The sequence below is a fragment of the Bacillus rossius genome, chromosome 8 (assembly GCF_032445375.1).
Source record: "Bacillus rossius redtenbacheri isolate Brsri chromosome 8, Brsri_v3, whole genome shotgun sequence".
Taxonomy (NCBI): domain Eukaryota; kingdom Metazoa; phylum Arthropoda; class Insecta; order Phasmatodea; family Bacillidae; genus Bacillus; species Bacillus rossius.
This window is the reverse complement of record NC_086336.1, coordinates 3681685-3704087: the sequence shown is the minus strand read 5'-3', so window position 1 is coordinate 3704087 and position 22403 is coordinate 3681685. Positions and strand designations below refer to the sequence as shown.

The following is a 22403-nucleotide window of genomic DNA, read 5'->3' as shown; positions in this document are numbered from 1 at the left end:
GCCTGTGTTCTTGTGTGAAAGGTGCCAAACAATTTTTTTTTTTCTCCATGGGATGTGAATTAAATTTCTTTGTTAGCTAGGCAGAAGAAATAATTGCCCGAGCAGACAAAAGATACAGATGATACACATCGCTGCAGCAGTCGACATACGCTATGCCGAGGTGGTGAGGGCGGGCAAGTTTACAGTCAGGTATTATCTACCCGAAAAACGTGTCAACAGTTCAGATCCATTTTTAATGGCTCTTCTTCTCCCGCTAAAAATCGCAGTTAGCCTGAACTCTTCAGCTTTGATGAAGACTTGCGGTGCCTCTCACCCCTGCTATTCCCCCTCTCCCTTCCTGCCAATACAGCCCCTCCCTTGGGGTTTGCACATGCGCCTGAACGCACCTCTGCGTGGCACGTGGTGAATGAATAGCAGGCTGTAGCGACCAGCCAGTGTCCCAGAGAGTGTCCTCGTGTGAGTTATGGCAATCTATTAAGGCCCCCGCCCGCCCGGGCACACACACGCTGCGCAGACCTTCAGGAAGAACAAGTGATTTCAAAACTACTCAAGATATCCGAGCGGGGTCTGCTTACGGAAAACATTTAAGAGTTCGCTGAGGACCGAAAAGTACTTCTGATTTTGTATTAAGTTTTTAAACTGTATTTTTAGATGAGTTAAAATGACTAAAACCCATGTTTTCAGAGTAATTTTTTGGCGTAAAACAACCGGTACAGATTCTTGAAAGCACTTAAGGGACTTATTACATCATTATCATCATTTCTACACAATATAATGTCACGGTCACCGCTCAAATTCCACAGTTGTCCTGTGACGACGAGAAGACTGCGCGCCAGTCCAGAGGAGACACCGCGCTAGAAGCACCAGCGAGCGTCACGCTTATCATCCCGCCTCGCCGACACACATACACCCCTGACGAGGCAGGCCCCTTAAAGTGTATTGTTACTGTGATGGTTTGAAGTGGCTACACCTTTAACAGGGAATGCTTCCTTGCTGGGCTACCATCTCGTCCCCCTCTATCAACGCTGCTTGTATTTCTGGTTGAAATGGATGATGTCAAACTGTTGTAGGGGCAACGAATGTAGTTATCACCTAGTTTAACTCTTCCTATGAGCGCTGGGCATCACTGTATATATTCTCTATTTATTTACTGCCCATAGTTTGTTAATAGCATTGTTGTTAGATTCCCATTTCCTTTGGAGCAACTTTACTTTTAAAGTTTTATTGTACCCTAGCTTTGCGCCTAAAATTGTATTGTAATCGTAATCACGTTTGCATTTTTTGGCCAGGAGTACATTCCCTTCATGTTAATGTAATGTTTTATTCCTCACAATGTTCTTCTGCCTTAAATTAATGTTTCATTACTTCCTACCTTTGAAGTCAATTCCGCTCGTGTTTGTATGTTTCTCGCTCTTGTGGCCTTGCAAAAGTGTCCTTACTTCTGCACACAGCCACAAGCCAGGCTCGTGGGACGCCTACAAGAGCGTCCTTGTAAGCGTAGCTGACCCTGAGAGCGGGCCAGGTCCTGGTGTCGCTAGGTGTCAGCGAAGTCACGTCCCGGGGACAGTGTCTCGCGGATCCAAACGGTGGCGCCCATTTGTTTCACTTAATTACTAAAGCGAATCCCCCCGACTACAATCAAGATCAATTTGTTTTTCAAATTGGAGTTTTTGGTTTTATTGTTTTTATTGTCTTAAATTCTGTTTATTTATAAATGAAGTGTAATATTCAACAAATACTGCAAAAAAATATCTTCTCATATTTACTTCAACAACATTAAATTATTAACAGTGACACATTATGTATTTTAAAATATAATATTTTGTTTTTGTAATTAGCACATCAAAAGACAGAATTATTTACCACAGTAAAAAGTAATCAGCAGACATTTATGTGTTCAAAAAATAGACCAACCTAAGGAATGTAAAAATGAGTTAATTAAATCTCAATATCAAAGTAAAATTAATTTTTCCTGTTCATTCAGTCCCTACACTTTGGTATATACAGATTGCTAAATAAATTACACTTATTGAATTTCATATCTTAAAAAATTATATATTTGTGATTTGAGGCGAGTTCTCATAAAATGCTTTTTAATTTCATGATATAAGGGGTCGTCCATTAATCACGTGAGGCTCAAGAGGGGAGGGGGGGGGGGGGTCGGGAAAAATCATGAAATATCACAAGGGGGGAGGGGGGTGTAGAGAGATATCACGTGTATTTATTTTTTCGCGCGATTTCTACTAAACCGAAAAGCGACGCGTGACCTTGACTCGCCGTAGCCAGGCAACAACATCTCCGCCCGCCGCAACATGAACCACCCGGCTCGGCTTGCCAGTCGCCAGTAAGACTGTGATTTTGGCGCCGAATACATGCGTAAATCACATATAAGCCTTTCCTTTATTATTTTTATGCCAGTGAGAATAAACCTGCAACCTTAATGTGTGTCTGGACATTTTTATCACTGTGCTTAATTTTCCAGAATTAAATTAGACTATACCTATATTTAAAGATAATATTCTGAAATTTTAAAAAATATTTTGTACCAAAAAAATACACGTGATTTATTTTTGAGGGGGGGGGGGGGGGGGGAAGAGAGTAGTCTGAAACCTCACCACAAATCACTAGGGGGGAGGGGGGGTTAAAAATTTGCTTAATGGACGACCCCTAAGTTGCATTTTAGTGCTGCACTGTGATTAGCTTGTTTTTCAGCGTCATACGGTGTACTGATATGCAGTTCGGTACAATTTTTATTTTATCACAATTTTAATAACAGAAGGTGATCTTTTCCATTTTGTGAAATTAAACATTATCAGGATGCTAAGTGTTCCATTTTAATACTTTCCCTGTTATATGTAAACTTCCAGCTGTTCAACTCCACCTTCAAAAATAAATAACAGCCTTGAAAAACCTTTACACCAAATGTGGTTACATATGTTTTTAACCTTTCTTTCACAATGAACCTTCAGCTGAAATTTGTCTAGCAAATTCAAACTTTCCCTGTATCGTAAAGAACAATCAAAAACCCAGGAACGCTTTCTACTGTTCAACTAAAGCCGGGACAGGGTGTTAGTGTTGTGTATTAAGTGCAGAAATGAAATTTAAAAAAAACCTACTACAACTTACAAGAAAGGGTAGTCATAATGCTCTGTGAAAAATATGGCCTCTTTACCATACTCAATACCATCAGGGCTTAAATAGACAGAATTTCATCCAAACTTTCCCATCATCAAAGAATTTAAGAAAGCTGAAAAGCACAAAATTCTTAGCCAAAGACATCCATCAATATTACCTAACAATGGTGACACAATTCCGAGTATAAAATATTTTATTTCTGTATGTCTTTGCCTATTGAAATTTTTTTTTAAATTTTAATTAATTGCCTAGCATCTTTAATTGGGACAAATGACCTTAAAGTGATTGTCATAAGAAAATAAATTCTAGTCTAAAGCTCTAGAGAGTTAAGTTTTTTTCTTAACCCTAATGAGAAGGTATGAGTCCAAGTGAAGTTCTTTGTAACTGCATAACACAACTTTCAAGACACATGATATGGAGTCCTTAATAACACAAGGTTATAACCACGTATAAAAAAAAACTGGAAAAAATATTTAGAAAAGATGAAAAACATGGAAGAAGAGCTGTGGAGAGCTAACAAACTTCAAGATGACGAGGAAAGGTTTTTGATAAGTTTAGCCTCGTCGCCCCAACCCATTCTTCTGGTCAGCTCTGCTACTCTCATGGAAGGGGTATTGACTTTGGTCAGCGGTAGCAATAGTGATTAATAGGTATGTGTTATTATTTCTTTATCAAGTTTACTTCACAATTTCACTTTGGTATTTCATAAATATTCGTGCTAATGAATGTGTACGAATGGTTTCTTGTATGTTAAAGTAAAAAAAAAAAAGTGATTTATTACAAATTGATAAATGTGATAGTATTAAACGTTATAAATTACGATATGAGTTCTTAAATGGCTTATGGTTCAAACACATCTCCTGAACGTTGTAACGTGCGCACGTGCCATAAGCAATGCCATGTACTGCACCCTAAGAGTGAAACGGTCTGGCTGATGCAGTGGCTACTCTTGAAGCGGATGCTTGTGAGTACCTGCGACACTAATGAGACCCTACAACGACACACGGAGTGGCTACTCCTGAAGTGTACACGGATCAAGGTCCCACAAGGACGTGACGGAATGGCTATCTTGAAGCCGACACGGATCAAGGTCCTACAAGGGCGGGACGGAGTGGCTAGCTTGAAGCCAACATGGATCAAGGTCCTACAATGACGTGGTGGAGTGGCTAGCTTGAAGCCAACACGGATCAAGGTCCTACAATGAAGTGGTGGAGTGGCTATCTTAAAGCCGACACAGATCAAGGTCCCACAAGGAGAGACGGAATGGCTATCTTGAAGCTGACACGGATCAAGGTCCCATAATGACGTGGAGTGGCTAGCTTGAAGCCGACACGGATCAAGGTCCCACAAGGACGTGTCGGAGTGGCTAGCTTGAAGCCGACACGGATAAAGGTCCCACAAGGACGGGACGGAGTGGCTAGCTTGAAGCCGACACGGATCAAGGTCCCACAAGGACGGGACGGAGTGGCTACTCCTGAAGCCGACACGGATCAAGGTCCCACAAGGACGGGACGGAGTGGCAAGCTAGAAGCCGACACGGATCAAGGTCCCACAAAGACGGGATGGAGTGGCTAGCTTGAAGCGGACACGGATCAAGGTCCCACAAGGACGGGACGGAGTGGCTAGCTTGAAGCCGACACGGATCAAGGTCCCACAAGGACAGGACGGAGTGGCTACTCCTGAAGCCGACACGGATCAAGGTCCCACAAAGACGGGATGGAGTGGCTAGCTAGAAGCGGACACGGATCAAGGTCCCACAAGGACGGGACGGAGTGGCAAGCTAGAAGCCGACACGGATCAAGGTCCCACAAGGACGTGGTGGAGTGGCTAGCTTGAAGCGGACACGGATCAAGGTCCCACAAGGCCAGGACGGAGTGGCTACTCCTGAAGCCGACACGGATCAAGGTCCCACAAAGACGGGATGGAGTGGCTAGCTTGAAGCCGACACGGATCAAGGTCCCACAAGGACGGGACGGAGTGGCTAGCTTGAAGCCGACATGGATCAAGGTCCCACAAGGACGGGACGAAGTGGCTACTCCTGAAGCCGACACGGATCAAGGTCCCACAAGGACGTGGCGGAGTGGCTAGCTTGAAGCCGACATGGATCAAGGTCCCACAAGGACGGGACGGAGTGGCTAGCTTGAAGCCGACACGGATCAAGGTCCCACAAGGACAGGACGGAGTGGCTACTCCTGAAGCCGACACGGATCAAGGTCCCACAAGGACGGGACGGAGTGGCTAGCTTGAAGCCGACACGGATCAAGGTCCCACAAGGACAGGACGGAGTGGCTACTCCTGAAGCCGACACGGATCAAGGTCCCACAAGGACGGGACGGAGTGGCTAGCTTGAAGCCGACACGGATCAAGGTCCCACAAGGACAGGACGGAGTGGCTACTCCTGAAGCCGACACGGATCAAGGTCCCACAAAGACGGGATGGAGTGGCTAGCTTGAAGCCGACACGGATCAAGGTCCCACAAGGACGGGACGGAGTGGCTAGCTTGAAGCCGACATGGATCAAGGTCCCACAAGGACGGGACGGAGTGGCTACTCCTGAAGCCGACACGGATCAAGGTCCCACAAGGACGTGGCGGAGTGGCTAGCTTGAAGCCGACACGGATCAAGGTCCCACAAGGACGGGACGGAGTGGCTAGCTTGAAGCCGACACGGATCAAGGTCCCACAAGGACAGGACGGAGTGGCTACTCCTGAAGCCGACACGGATCAAGGTCCCACAAAGACGGGATGGAGTGGCTAGCTAGAAGCGGACACGGATCAAGGTCCCACAAGGACGGGACGGAGTGGCAAGCTAGAAGCCGACACGGATTAAGGTCCCACAAGGACGTGGTGGAGTGGCTAGCTTGAAGCGGACACGGATCAAGGTCCCACAAGGACGGGACGGAGTGGCAAGCTAGAAGCCGACACGGATCAAGGTCCCACAAAGACGGGATGGAGTGGCTAGCTTGAAGCGGACACGGATCAAGGTCCCACAAGGACAGGACGGAGTGGCAAGCTAGAAGCCGACACGGATCAAGGTCCCACAAAGACGGGATGGAGTGGCTAGCTTGAAGCGGACACGGATCAAGGTCCCACAAGGACGGGACGGAGTGGCAAGCTAGAAGCCGACACGGATCAAGGTCCCACAAAGACGGGATGGAGTGGCTAGCTTGAAGCGGACACAGATCAAGGTCCCACAAGGACGGGACGGAGTGGCAAGCTAGAAGCCGACACGGATCAAGGTCCCACAAGGACGTGGTGGAGTGGCTAGCTTGAAGCAGACACGGATCAAGGTCCCACAAGGACGTGGTGGAGTGGCTAGCTTGAAGCAGACACGGATCAAGGTCCCACAAGGACGGGACGGAGTGGCTAGCTTGAAGCTGACACGGATCAAGGTCCCACAAGGACGGGACGGAGTGGCTAGCTTGAAGCTGACATGGATCAAGGTCCCACAAGGACGGGACGGAGTGGCTAGCTTGAAGCCGACACGGATCAAGGTCCCACAAGGACGGGATGGAGTGGCTAGCTAGAAGCGGACACGGATCAAGGTCCCACAAGGACGGGACGGAGTGGCAAGCTAGAAGCCGACACGGATCAAGGTCCCACAACGACGGGATGGAGTGGCTAGCTTGAGGCGGACACGGATCAAGGTCCCACAAGGACGGGACGGAGTGGCTAGCTTGAAGCCGACACGGATCAAGGTCCCACAAGGACAGGACGGAGTGGCTACTCCTGAAGCCGACACGGATCAAGGTCCCACAAAGACGGGATGGAGTGGCTAGCTAGAAGCGGACACGGATCAAGGTCCCACAAGGACGGGACGGAGTGGCAAGCTAGAAGCCGACATGGATCAAGGTCCCACAAGGACGTGGTGGAGTGGCTAGCTTGAAGCGGACACGGATCAAGGTCCCACAAGGACAGGACGGAGTGGCTACTCCTGAAGCCGACACGGATCAAGGTCCCACAAGGACGGGACGAAGTGGCTAGCTTGAAGCCGACATGGATCAAGGTCCCACAAGGACGGGACGGAGTGGCTACTCCTGAAGCCGACACGGATCAAGGTCCCACAAGGACGTGGCGGAGTGGCTAGCTTGAAGCCGACATGGATCAAGGTCCCACAAGGACGGGACGGAGTGGCTAGCTTGAAGCCGACACGGATCAAGGTCCCACAAGGACAGGACGGAGTGGCTACTCCTGAAGCCGACACGGATCAAGGTCCCACAAGGACGGGACGGAGTGGCTAGCTTGAAGCCGACACGGATCAAGGTCCCACAAGGACAGGACGGAGTGGCTACTCCTGAAGCCGACACGGATCAAGGTCCCACAAAGACGGGATGGAGTGGCTAGCTTGAAGCCGACACGGATCAAGGTCCCACAAGGACGGGACGGAGTGGCTAGCTTGAAGCCGACATGGATCAAGGTCCCACAAGGACGGGACGGAGTGGCTACTCCTGAAGCCGACACGGATCAAGGTCCCACAAGGACGTGGCGGAGTGGCTAGCTTGAAGCCGACACGGATCAAGGTCCCACAAGGACGGGACGGAGTGGCTAGCTTGAAGCCGACACGGATCAAGGTCCCACAAGGACAGGACGGAGTGGCTACTCCTGAAGCCGACACGGATCAAGGTCCCACAAAGACGGGATGGAGTGGCTAGCTAGAAGCGGACACGGATCAAGGTCCCACAAGGACGGGACGGAGTGGCAAGCTAGAAGCCGACACGGATCAAGGTCCCACAAGGACGTGGTGGAGTGGCTAGCTTGAAGCGGACACGGATCAAGGTCCCACAAGGACGGGACGGAGTGGCAAGCTAGAAGCCGACACGGATCAAGGTCCCACAAAGACGGGATGGAGTGGCTAGCTTGAAGCGGACACGGATCAAGGTCCCACAAGGACGGGACGGAGTGGCAAGCTAGAAGCCGACACGGATCAAGGTCCCACAAAGACGGGATGGAGTGGCTAGCTTGAAGCGGATACGGATCAAGGTCCCACAAGGACGGGACGGAGTGGCAAGCTAGAAGCCGACACGGATCAAGGTCCCACAAAGACGGGATGGAGTGGCTAGCTTGAAGCGGACACGGATCAAGGTCCCACAAGGACGGGACGGAGTGGCAAGCTAGAAGCCGACACGGATCAAGGTCCCACAAGGACGTGGTGGAGTGGCTAGCTTGAAGCAGACACGGATCAAGGTCCCACAAGGACGTGGTGGAGTGGCTAGCTTGAAGCAGACACGGATCAAGGTCCCACAAGGACGGGACGGAGTGGCTAGCTTGAAGCTGACATGGATCAAGGTCCCACAAGGACGGGACGGAGTGGCTAGCTTGAAGCCGACACGGATCAAGGTCCCACAAGGACGTGGTGGAGTGGCTAGCTTGAAGCAGACACGGATCAAGGTCCCACAAGGACGGGACGGAGTGGCTAGCTTGAAGCAGACACGGATCAAGGTCCCACAAGGACGTGGTGGAGTGGCTAGCTTGAAGCAGACACGGATCAAGGTCCCACAAGGACGGGACGGAGTGGCTAGCTTGAAGCTGACATGGATCAAGGTCCCACAAGGACGGGACGGAGTGGCTAGCTTGAAGCCGACACGGATCAAGGTCCCACAAGGACGTGGTGGAGTGGCTAGCTTGAAGCAGACATGGATCAAGGTCCCACAAGGACGGGACGGAGTGGCTAGCTTGAAGCTGACATGGATCAAGGTCCCACAAGGACGGGACGGAGTGGCTAGCTTGAAGCTGACATGGATCAAGGTCCCACAAGGACGGGACGGAGTGGCTAGCTTGAAGCTGACATGGATCAAGGTCCCACAAGGACGGGACGGAGTGGCTAGCTTGAAGCCGACACGGATCAAGGTCCCACAAGGACGTGGTGGAGTGGCTAGCTTGAAGCCGACACGGATCAAGGTCCCACAAGGACGGGACGGAGTGGCTAGCTTGAAGCCGACACGGATCAAGGTCCCACAAGGACGTGGTGGAGTGGCTAGCTTGAAGCTGACATGGATCAAGGTCCCACAAGGACGGGACGGAGTGGCTAGCTTGAAGCTGACATGGATCAAGGTCCCACAAGGACGGGACGGAGTGGCTACTCCTGAAGCCGACACGGATCAAGGTCCTACGAGGACGTGGCGACGCCATTGAATATATATAATGTATAGAAGTCGCGAGCCCAGGTTAAATTTTCTGTCCGGTTTCTCAGAAGAATTGTTGTAGTTCCAAGCTCCGCCGCTGCGATCGCTTTCATCGCTGTGTATCAACCGTATACGCCCCTGGCGGTATTTGGCAGAACTAGGTTAACCAGCCCAGTCGTGACATCCTTCACCCCCCCCCCCCTCTTCGAAAATACCAGACCAAAGATTCAAATTACCCGGCAGGTCTTATCAGCTCGTTAGGCGACCTTGAAGAGGAGCTTCCCTTACCGTCGTTTGAGAATGATGAAATCCCAAAAGAAGCTAGCCACGGAAATCACTGAATGATGGGATTCTGTACCCGAGTGAAGTGAAAATTAGCTATTAAAACTTTGTATTGAGCCAATAGTCAGTGTTCAGTTCAAAATATGGTTTTATTTTAAAAGTAAATTCTTATTTAAACTATATTTCGCGTTTGTACAAATTTACTTTTAGATATTGGCAAGGAAAATCAACATACCTTAAACAACCTTCTCTTATTTAATGTTATGTATTAAGTAGTAACAGGGGTAGATATTATTTTTAAAAATAAATAAAATGGAATCCACTAAATCAGTATAGGCTCTATATATATATATATATATATATATATATATATATATATATATATATATATATATATATATATATATATATATGTATTCAATATTAAAATACGCATATTAAAATTTTTTGTATTTAACTTTTTTCTGTAATAAAAATTCAGGATGATTTTGGTTTAATTGGTTTACGTATATTGCTATATTTTCTAAATCACATAGAAAAGTGAAAAGAGTACATCAGTGAAAATTCAAAAATTTAGTTTAAGTAATACTAGCCATACCAAAAAATCAATATGCGAGATAAGAAATTTGGTAACTGCTGTACATTTAAAATAAAAATGCATTGATTTCATGAATATTGAAATGTATGCGTAATAAGGCATGTTATGTTATTATCCTAAGCATGACTATAACGAAAAAAATTACAGTAATTTAAAACGATGGCAGTCTTAACATACAATAAGTGCGTGAGTCTTAGTTTATTTTTTAATTGGCTTCTTCGTCAGATGGAAAAGAGTTAAGATTTCATCAAGGAAAAATATATTCTCAAAGTCACTAAACCGGGAGATAGAAAATAAGGTAGGTTCTTAATTTTAAATAAAAGTTAAAATAGGCTTACGCTAAACCAATTAAAAATAAGCCGTAAAAATATTTTTATTTATTAAATATGTTCTATACTTGACAGTTCTTTGTGTATAATTCTTCAATAATCTTTGGAATGTAATACATACTTTTCTTAAAATGGTAGAATATCAGCAATACCCGTAAATTACGTGAGCAAAGCCACGGGTTATTAGATACACTTTTACTATAAAATAAAAACAACTATACATTTGTAGTTCACGAATGTGATATTTTGTTTATTGCTTCACAACATTCATTTGCCAGTCTCAAATTTCATCGTACCACTTGTCAGAAATGTCACCAAAAATGAGAGATAGATTTTTTTTGACGAATTTCAATTACGAGGAAACCTTTCAAAGACTTTTTTCTTCGCAGTAGTCACTGGGACACCATTAATTTAAATCCACTAAGATAATAAAATTGTATGTATAATGATTTGTTTTTGTATATTTATATAACTTCCCAACCAATTTTTAATGATTTTCATGTGAATAAAAACTTGTAAAGCAATTTAATTTACTGTGTCATAATACTTCTGATTAGATGGAAATACAAACTTTTCATCCGTAATATACGATGATAAAATATATTTATATTGCAAAATAATATTCACTGTTCAAATGCAAATTTAAATAGATTATTCATACATGTTTCCTGCTAATTAATGGTTTAACATAATAATTTTTAGTATAAAATCCTTTTTCTCTTGTGTTAAAATGGGTTGCTAAAATGAGGAATTATAAATATATCACTTACAAAGTCCGTGCACAGATTTACACAAAACAGCAACGTAGATAATCTTTTTTGGTAGTTTCTAATTTTCTGCCCTGAATAACATGAATTTGGTTGAATTCATACCAAAGTGAATTTTTTGAACAACTTAAATTGATGTCATAAATAAATTTTTTTTTTATATTAAAAATCCACAAACTGTTTTTAAAATATAATATTTATCATGCCAGATGGAATAATAAACAAAAAATAGCTCTTATATGTTGTCTGTGTTTAAAGTATTGTATTATATTTCATGGAAATAATATTTACCTTTCTGTTATTAAAATAAAATATATTTGTATTCAAAATACTTGCGCATCGTTTTTACGAGCATAACTTGTGTATCTAACCTCAAAGCAAGGAATATAAAGAGTGGCAACTCAATGCTATAACACAAACTCTTATTTTCTTTGGAGATCCGGGAAATGTGCGTTATTTATAAGCAACTTAACATAGTAAATCGTTAACTTTTTAGATCTATGTTGGCAAAATTGATTTTTTTTGTGGTCATTCGTTACTGGGAATATTCACCATATAACGTTTAAGATTATTTATTTTGAATTACGAAAAAACCAAAACATTATGTAAAAATGCTTCATCTTATGTTAAAAAAATTATAAACTGCATAGCCACAAAGTATGACATCATACCATTAGTTTCAGTTACTAATAACAACACGTGCACGCGTTTGAACAGTCATCGCAGCCATAGTTGTTTCATAGCTACCAAAATCATTCAACGTTGTCAAGAATTATTCCAAATTATGTTTTGCCATTTTACTCAATGTGCCACTCCGTTAACACATTTTATAAATCCTGAACTACGAATGTCAGTATTTTTTTTTTTTTTTTACGTTATTACGTTTAAGAAATTTCTGTAGTTTTCTTATAATTAAAACTTAATATTTGATGTTGGCATCTTTTAACCGCACTTTTTTTTTCGGTGGCCGTACTCCTCCAATTCAGTTGCGCCCGCCCGTATCTAAGCACTCGGATTTCAACAAAAGGCACCGCCTCTCGATAGAGTGAGACAGAGAATTACGCGCACGACCTTGAAAAAAACGACGCTACAGCGCTCTGGCGTGGAAGCTGGTAACTACGAGTACCCTCTTGTGGAAAGAAGAGCTGTCTAGCGGCGGAGCTAACAACTACCACAGTTTTGGATCCGAAAATTGGAATAATAAATCCTATCCCCTCGCGACTTCTATAAGTTATATATATTCAATGGCGACGCCGACAAAGGCAGACGCGAGGCCCTCACCTTGTGCCCGCCGGGGCGGTGCGGGTTGCGGCAGCCGCGGCAGCGACACTCCACGCACGCCTTGCTGGCCACGTAGCAGGGGCAGCGCTGGCCGCAGCAGGTCAGCTTGCCCGGCGTGGGCGTGGCGTTGCCGCAGCGACAGCCCTTGCGCTTGTTGATGGTGCGGGCGCCGCCGCGGCTCCTGGCGCCCGTCCGGCCGGCCCCGAGCTTCTTCAGGCTGCTCAGCTGCAACACCGCACCGCTCACGGTCCTTCGCCGTCCTTCCTCGTTCCTCGCGTCACCTCCCGAACAAGAGCAAGTCACCGTCCACCCCTCGGTTTGTTTTTACATCCGTATTCAATGTTACACTCTTGATGTAGTCTACAACATTATAAAAATACTTCATACAGATACAACTAATTTTGAAAGGAAAAAAAACCTATACCTTTAAACAAAACTTTTTTACTCTACATAAATCCCAGTAATTGCCAGGTACTTCATTTAGTAACTAAACTGATAACTGTATTAAACAATCTATTTTTAAGCAATTTAAAAACTGGCTATACTGATAAGAATGATGAATACATTTTAATTCTGCATAAATTAATGTAATGCAGCCTTTAACAAGTAAATTTTTCCCCCTCAGTATCACAAAATCCGTGTTTAGTTCCGTATTTATAGGCATACCAACATGCAGGTGTGCATCTCGCAGCTGCATGCTTGAATAACGCCAGGTGTCCGATGAAGAGGCGAGGTGGGGTGGGGGTGGATCGTCGAAACTGGGCTGATCAGAGGCGATGGGGAGTAAGATCGTGTGAATGAAGCCTTGCGATTGGAGCATGGTGATAAACTCACACTCATGGTAATGTCTGCCTAGTTACCTGCTAGCTAACAAGCCGGATCACATTTTTAGCCAGGAATCAAATTCAAAAACGCCTCCGTGGGAGATGAGTGGAAAACAATTCACAATCCCTCGCTATTTGTAGCCTGCACAAAGCCTGTTCTGTATCCAAGAGAACTTCCCTGCAACAACAAGGACTAGCTGGTTAGCTTCAACTAGCAATCACACCGAGGAACGCACATCGCCTGCCTCGTGGCACTTGCCCATTCAGGTCTGCCACTACCGTTATTTTGCGTTTGACGTGTTCTATCAAAACAAAATGAAGCTCAATAAGTACGAACAAGTTTCACACATAGCATGGAAACCAAGCGAGGTGCGCGACCTTGCATTCTGGACGTCCCAGGATCGAATCCGGCCAGCATCCGGGTTCCGGTGTTCTACGGTTTTCCTGAATCATCCCAGGCAAATGCTGGGATTGTTTCTTATGATAGCCCTTTGGCAGCTGCTGTTCCACTGTGTTAGGTAGTTGTATGTTACTTGTTACTCAAAGAGGCTTGGACGGCGGACCATGCAGGAAGGGACTGCTTCCAGGGACAGTGGCCAAAGGCCAGAACGAGGGTAGCTACGGCGACAGGAAGTGGATGAGTGAGATGTTGCGAAAATTTTCTGATCTAAAATGCAGTGTTCCAAAGAAAAATTACACACAGAAGCATAAAATTTTGCATAACTGTACCATATCTCATTACTTCAAGGTGACATAATTTTACCGCTGTTTTTAAATGAATGGCAGCAGTACCCAAAAGTAGCCCCTATAATCACATATGAAGGAACATGAGCCCACACAGCTGGCTAGCACCGTCTCCTTATGATCTTGCTCAGGGCATAGACGCATCACACTCATCATGGGCAAAACAAGTAACCATAAAATTATAAATGTAAGCACCAATCTTTTATAAGATGAAAGAAATTTTGTAAAACAAAACAATTTGAAAGATAAGAAAAATATCTTATAGCCTAAGTTTCAATAAGGAATTTCAAAATTTATATCCAGGCAGATATATCAAAAAATAAACTTTTAACAAGTTAAAATGTACTTTAATACCCCCGTTGAAAAAATCTAAGTGTTTGCTTACATCTGAAAGTTTAAATTTTCACTTGTGTGCCATGTTTCATGGAATTATGTTACAATTGCCTCATGAGTAAAAATTGGTGCCAACTTGCTAATCGGTTAACAGTTATGCCTATTAAATCTGCACAAGCTGAGGGAGAAGTATAAATTTATCTTTTTTTAATAATTGTAATATTGTAAGTGTTGCAGTGTTTTTGAGGAAAATATTACAGTAGTGGAGGATTTTTACATGGGGTTACCTAAATTACAATTTCAGGAATGTAATAAATTTGCTAAATATTTGTATTTGTTATCTTGCGAACATGAAGTTGAATGATCAAAGTTCGAAAATATTTGCAGCTTATCAGTAGGCCTGTGCAGCTCTGACTAAGCAAATTAATCGAACCTATTTTCAATAGTCAATTTGACTTCACCAGGAAATTTTCAGTTTGCTTCATTAGAAGCTTCGGTTGTGATGCAAAGCTTTGAATCTGATGTGAAGCTTTGCATTTGTTGCAAAGCTTAAAAACATTGAAAGCCTAAAATTTACTCTTGAAAAAATTAATTTTTTATTTTGTGTTCCATATGCTTTGCTTGAATAAAGTTGTTTACTTAAAAAAATTAAGGCAGCCTGTTAGCTTTTACGAATGCTTGATACAGCTGCAAACCCCCCCCCCCCCCCCCCCCCCCCACGAACCAAAGACAAGAACACCGAATAATTTTCTTCTATTTCCTTATCATAATTTACCAAATTTACTTAGGCCTAAGAATTATTTTACTGCAATGCTATAGAACAGGATGTTTTTGAACCACAAATAAGATGTAGGCTACTAGATATTTCAAATCTAAACGCACTGAAATTGTATTAGAAAAAATGAATTTGGCTCTCCCTTAACAATCATTCTGGATCTGACCTTGATATTTTATAATTATTGAATGATATAATTATTGAATGCTGTTACATATGGGGCCCAATTGGTTAGTCATTTAATCAGCTTAAACATTACAAACGTTTGAACAATTTTTACTTCGAAGAGAACAATATTCGCAATTCAATTCAACTTTGCAAATATTTTAAACATTTGATTTGATATTAGTTAACTAAAACTTCATTTTAGTCATTTTGTTTTCCAGAAGGGCATCTTCACTAGGAAATTAAAGTTTTGTTAGTTTCATTATTGGGATTAAGTATAACTATTTACACATAAGAAATTAGTTATTTTTTTAATTATTCCTTTAATACATAAATGATCCAATGACGTTTGCCATAAATCTAAGTAACGTTTCTTTTGGCTCAATTAATTGAAGAAAAAAAAATGAGTTGTACCAAAATATACTTGTGTACTAATTAATATACTTATCAGCAAACATTCACATCACCCCATTAAACATTTCACAGCGATTACTGTTGACAAAACCTAAGATCAATTAACATTTATTATAAAAACAAAACTAATACCGGTAAGGAATCAGCACCACTCCAGCTGTTGCCATCTCCGACTTGGTCAAAGTCTGTTGCTTTCCTCTTAATGGTTATTTTATTACCATCGCCCGGGTACATGACGGAATACAGAGACGACTCCGGATGCAGCGACTGATCTTCCAGTAGCTCCAGAGACGACAGTCCGTTATTCTGGCTCACAGGCTGCTCCAGAGACTGAACTCTGGATGCTGCCAGCGCGGTCTGTGTCTGTGTGGATGTACTTGTATAAATACACGGCAATATGCTATACGCGGATTTGGACAACCCCGCTTGACTTTTGTATACGTCTCTAAACCCGGCACCTTCTTGTATCAAGTCTTTCAAGCTCGTCGTGCCACTCGACACGTTGTTACCGACGATCGTGAGTTTCGAAAATATTGCAGTACTCGTGACATATTCACACAACTTTTTGTAACACTGTAACAAAATTCTCAACTGGATATTTTCAATGTATTTTTCGTAGTTCTTGCACCAACTGCAAGTTGGCTTTAGTTTCTTCCGCCCCCCCTTACAGGAGCGACACACGTGATGCTGGCAGTTGCTCTCGACAGGTGTGTAAGGCTGTATTAAGAGGTTGCCACACACGGTGCAGGACAGAGACTGCCGCAGATAAGGTACCAGGCGATACAGATCCAGCCAAGTGGCCGGGTCCTCCGCGTCAGCTTGCAGCACCAGGCGGCTCGTGGAAACAAACAAGCTCGTAGCATTCATCGTGGCGTTCATAGTAAGCCCGTGCCCAGCGGTCTGAACTTACAAGTCTCCCATCAACACTCGCTTACTCATTACCACAAACGCGCGAAACACACTCGCCCAGAAACAATACTTAATTTATCAGAAACGACGAACATAACAAGTTGCTGACTAATACCTCATTTTTAAAACACAAAAAAATTTTCAACAATAAATAAATATAGATAAAACACATGTGTAGGTAATGTTTCACGATAACATACAATTTTGGTTAAGTATTGTTGTTAGCATAATAAGCACCGTTTCGTTGTTTCATATTAAAAAGTGGTATAGCAGTAAGTCTTTGACACACAAAATGTAATATATTTTAATTCAGTATTATTATGATTGTAACAGACGCATAACTCAAGAATGCTCTTTTCCATTATAAACAAATACCGCCTAGCGCATTTTGCCAACAAGAGCGCACAACTTCATTGTTTGGAAATATGTTTAAGCCTTCGGTACGAAGTTAATTTAAACCAATAAATATTTTAAATTTTTTTTGACTCAATACCCACAAGTATAAATCAACATATGTTATTTCGCAGTTTTAATAAAAAAAAACTAAAAACTAATTTAAAAAATATGAAAATATTACTAATTACACGACTTTGTGAAGTGACAAAAGACGCTTTTTTTTATTCATCAGCCTTGAAATAAGAGTTCAGATGTTAAGACCCAGTCACACTGTCAAATTTTCGCTTCCAACATTTGCCAGTATAGTCAAATAAAGTTGGAGGATTATGAAGTCACTGTAAACATCACAAGTGCAGAATGTTCTTTTGACAAGCTGGATGACTTGAATTTCCATGAAATGTTTTGCATATAGGATGGGTTCTAAAATATGTTGGATTTATGGGCTGGCTGGCAGCCTGGCGGGAAACAACACAAAGTTTCCCCCGAAAAAAATCAGCGCCCTCCAAACGCAATGCGAACATTAAGTCCAAGCACCAAACCCCCGCATAGTAGACTCTTTATACCTACTCTGTTTATTTATTTATTTATTTATTTATCTAACTCTTGCCGTCGTCCGGTTTCTCGTGTTCGAGGTCCGGCGTGGTTCCTAGCGGGGAGGCTGGTTTTTTAATGAAAGTGTATCCGAGAGGGCACCAGGCTAGCTCTGTGGCTAACCAAGAGTTGGGTCGTTGGGTGCGAATGCCCCTGTGTGGCCCGCTAGGACCGTCTGCGGTGGTCGTGGTTGGAGGGGTCCCTGGCTATTGACATGTTACAGGCCCTGCACAGCATAACATGCTGATTCCTGACTAGATTAGGGAAGTACACACAATATAATACACACGGATTTGGTTTTGCACTGTCATATACACATCGCGCACGGAGTGTGCGGAGTGAACGTTTAATTGAATCGAACAGTTACACTTGCAGTTACAGTTACACGATGCACATTGAATTTCCCTACAAAAATTACACTAAATTGACACTGGGCGCTCTGATGCACCGTCACTAATATTAAATCCTCACACCAGTCGAGGTTGAGGGGGGGAGATCGATTGGAGACGGCCAATCCCGTAAATTGCAAACGGCGACGCCCGGGCCCACTTGTGTGGACCATGGCTTGCTATGAAATTCGTTAAAAGTCTTTAAGTCGTTGTTGCCGGTGCCTGTGCACTCGGCGATTATCCAAAAGTCTTTGGTGGCGGGAGTCAGCCTGCGCTGTATGCTGCACTGCCCCGCGTAATGCCTTGTGCGGGGAGTTTACGTTTAAGCGGCTGGGATAGGCCCTACACCGTAAAAGGACTGGGTGCACATGGGGAGTTAATTGACGAAAAATAGAGAGTGACTATAAATGCCGTCACCCGCGGTCTTGGTTTCGAGACCTGGGCGGGGCCTAGTGGGAAGTGGTGGTGTGTGGGTATGTTCCGGTGGGCGCCAGGCTAGCACAGTCGTTAACCAATGGTTTTGGGCGTGGATACTTTCTGCCCCGGCATGGACCACTAGGCCTTCGGCTGTGATTGAATTTAAGAGGGGGATTTTCGTAGAGCTAGTTATCCAGTACTCTCCTTACACAATATAGTACACTGATCCCTAGCTGGAGGGGGCAAGCAACACTACGGAAGAACACAATTGATTACGTTACTGGGCTTTATTCTGGGCTGACCCCTTTTGCACTGTGAGCACTGAGTTACACGTTACAGTTCACACAATTGGAGAGGCACTATACTTTACATTATACACTTGAAAGTTCCGCCCTTACGCCATTTCCACCCATAGCAACGGGGGAAGGGGGGGGGTGATTGGGGCGGCCAATCCCGTAAGCTTAGTTCTTAGCAGCGGCCGGGTCACTTGTGTGAGCCGCGGTCCGTGTTAAATTACTTGCGAATGCCCATGAAGTTAGCATCGGCACTTGTGTGCACGATGTTAATACTTGTAGTAAATGAGGGGCGGGAGTCGGCCCGTACCGTAAATAGACACTGCGCGGTGGACCGGAGTCGCGTCGCCCAGTTTAAGTTGGAGCGGCCGGGTTAAGCCCTGCACCGTAAATGAACGCGGACACACACGGGAAGCTGAAAAAGGAAGGTTTGGTTAGTTACTATATTTACCAGCATTACTTGGTGGTTACAAAGCGATGATGGCTTCCCGTGGCACTAAGGACGTCCGGCCCGGTTCGCGAGTAGTTCGATACTGGCGTGCTAGCCATGGCGCGGGGGAGAGGTAGGCTGATCCCGCGCGCCAAAGTTCGCCGTTTACTGTTATATTTATTTAAAGATAACTTAAAGAGATCATAACCACTACAATGTTTACACAATAATTACTAAGGCTTAATTCTAATGGTGGAAGGCCTATAATAATCGTAGTTACATTAATTGTATTTAAATGTACTTAAAAGGAAGGAGAGTCAAGTTGGAGACTGTTTGTTAGTTAACCAACTACTCCAGCAGTTACAGACAAGTTAGAACGGGGGGGAAAATGATGATGGAAGAGTCATTTAATTAGTTTAGGCGGAAGGCCGCAAAGGGAGCACTTGCTACGTGTGATTTCAAGTTCCCCACGGAAGTAAGTGGCACACTCCTACGACGCACTTTTCTTGTGAAGAGTTTGTAAAAATTAGGGTAATTACTGGGCTCCCTTAATTACTCGTCTTTACGCGAGGGGCACTCGAGCCCTCAGTAATTACCGCAATCTACCTTTGTGGTACGGAGTGGCGGGAAGCTCACTTGACTCCGACCGGGTGGCTAGGGGCGCGCTTCTCTAGCGGGACTAAGTACGGGCGGTCGCAAGTCGGGCTTGAAGACGGCCTCCGGCCGGACGACGTCATAATTACCAGTAGTGAGTTCAGTGAAGGCGAAAGTTGAGGACTCCCCGCGGGACGCACGTCCGCCTCGGTCCGTGAGTCGCTCGGTACTGGTGTCTGGCCCTGGTGCGAGGGGAGGGCTCAGCGTCCTCTCGCGCCAAAGTTTCTAAAGTTTCGTTATTCGGAAATTATTAAATTAATAAGAGATTGAAAGTGGCTCTAAATTCACACATTTAACAATAAAAATTAACCTAATACACAGATACTTTTTAGGAATTGGATTTTACATGTTTACTTTAATTAAGTTTGAATAATGTGAGTCACACTGGAGACTGTTGGTCACTTGTTGACTGCTCCAGTGGCGAGTGATACACAAAAATTGAGAGGTCATAATTACATCACACACTACTTTATTTAATTTAGGCTGAAGGCTGCAAGGGGAGAACTCACAAATGTATTAATAAAAATTCACACGTGAGTGACCTGGGCACTCCTACGTCGCACTTCCCTTGGACGGGGTTTTTAATTAAAAGTGATGTTATCATTAAATTATGTTTAATTTATAATGCACCGGGATCGCGGTGGCTGGTTAATTAGGGCATGGTCTTTAATTCTACCTTTTGTTCTGGTGCTCGCCTGACTCGGGTAGGCCATGGCTAGGGGCGCAATACGTTAGCGCGGTCGGATACTGGCGGTTGCAGGTCGGGCTTTAGGGTGGCCTTCGGTCGGACGACGTCACTCTTCTTCCTGAACATCCCACTGTTTTCCATTTTCCTGCTTGATTTTAATGCATGAAATTTTGCATCCTATATGAAAGTGCCCAGGGTTTTTCCTATATCTATGCAGGTTTTACCTGGGCCCAACTTATTTAGTTTTTAGTCTAGGGTTAGGAAGTGAGGGGAGTTAGTCATGGTGCCTTTTGTTGCCATAGCTGACCAATCCCCCTCCTAGCACATGAAGCATGTTACCCAGCCTGCATGGCTTAAACCCAGCATGAGTAGAGCATTTGAGCTTGATCAGGGTAGCCCCTACACCAGTTGAATATATAGCCTGAGACACACTTAGAGTCTCTCCCTAACCCAGATCCCTTTCAAACACTCTTTATTTTAAATTTATGTTATAAAAAAAATTCTGGATGTTGAATGCGATCGGCCGTCTCAACGTTTCTTTAAAATGGCGGAGAGTACATGGCCAATTAAAGAGGTTAAAAAGTTATACAATAAAAATAATGTTAATTTGAATGTTGTAGCGAAAACATTTTATGCATAAAAATGAAATTATGTTTTTACAATTTTTAAAAAATCTCTGAATATTTATTCAATTATGTAATGAATAATATTTGATTTAAATTTATTCATGTTCAACATTTTTTACAATGCACAAGCATAATAACAGGTTCAAAATTTCCATCCGGCAATGTGGTGTATTATTTAATTTCAAAATCGAGAAAAAAATTGAAAAGTTTGAGGTAGCTCAGACTAAAAAAAAAGTTTGATAGTGTGACATGATTTAAAACATATTTAAAGTTATCTGTACAAAAATATATTTCATGAAGATAATTGGAAGCTATTTTACGTCCAATAGGTACTTCCCCTCCAACTCTATTGCCAAATATATTGCAGAAAAATATTTGACAGTGTGGCAGGGCCTTTAGCAAGAATGGCAGAAGACAGTGGCAAATAAAGTGAAAAAGAGGTTGCAATGTATAAAATTACAACATGGTGCTGTCGGTAGGATAAAATAGTGAAATATGACATTAATCAGGAAGTACAAAGCAAGTAAATAATTGTGGATTAGTGCAAAAGTGTACAGAAGGGAGAACAGGTATAGAAGATGGTGACTTTCAAGCCACCATCGCCATTGATTCTAGATGGCAAACTCTGTGAAAATTTTTGAAAGTTCAATTAAAATTTTATGGTTTTCATGCTAGCTACAGGTTATGAATCAAAGCAGTTTCAAGTTAAAGTAGTAATGTTGTTGCTGCGAGGCAGTATAATTGTACTACACTTTGATTTATCGGAAGAAGCCAAAAACTTTTTTGATAAAGTATTGCAGGCATTATCGTCCTATTGTGACTCAGTAAAAAAAATAATTCTGGTGGAACGATTTAAGTCTCATAGCTGATCTCAAGAAGACTGATCGCGGAAGACTGATATGCTGGAAACCTACCATAATGACCGAATTCAGCCTGGTCTCTTCGAAAAAAAAAAGTACCATAACGGAAAACTGCCATAACTGACCGGAATTCTGCCATATTTTCTTATACACTCCATGGAATGAGTACAGCACCATTGCTCTCGAAGTGGAGTATAGAATACTCGGCAGGTAGCGCTGTCAACCCTCTAGCAGTTTCTCAGGTTAACGTTAAAGCCTACAGATAACGCTTCTGACTGTCATAGTTGCAATCAAAAATCACCGCATTGATCGCGCACTAGTAGAAACAAATGTTTCCAAAAAATGTGTATAGGGAGTAGTACTGTATTTATTACGACGATTTG

The 22403-nt window shown here is 43.5% G+C and overlaps 1 protein-coding gene across 1 annotated transcript in view; it reads right to left on the bottom strand.

Annotated features, from left to right (window-relative positions):
- LOC134535498 (E3 ubiquitin-protein ligase msl-2) overlaps positions 1 to 17101 on the bottom strand; it is a 30215-nt gene extending 13114 nt beyond the window's left edge. The window contains exons 1-2 of the mRNA XM_063374631.1: positions 15900 to 17101; positions 12513 to 12737 (exon numbers count right to left, since the gene is read on the bottom strand). Coding sequence (XP_063230701.1) covers positions 12513 to 12737; positions 15900 to 16646 — 972 coding nt within the window. The 5' untranslated portion in view covers positions 16647 to 17101. The remainder of the gene's footprint in view (positions 1 to 12512; positions 12738 to 15899) is intronic.
- Positions 17102 to 22403: the final 5302 nt, after the last annotated feature.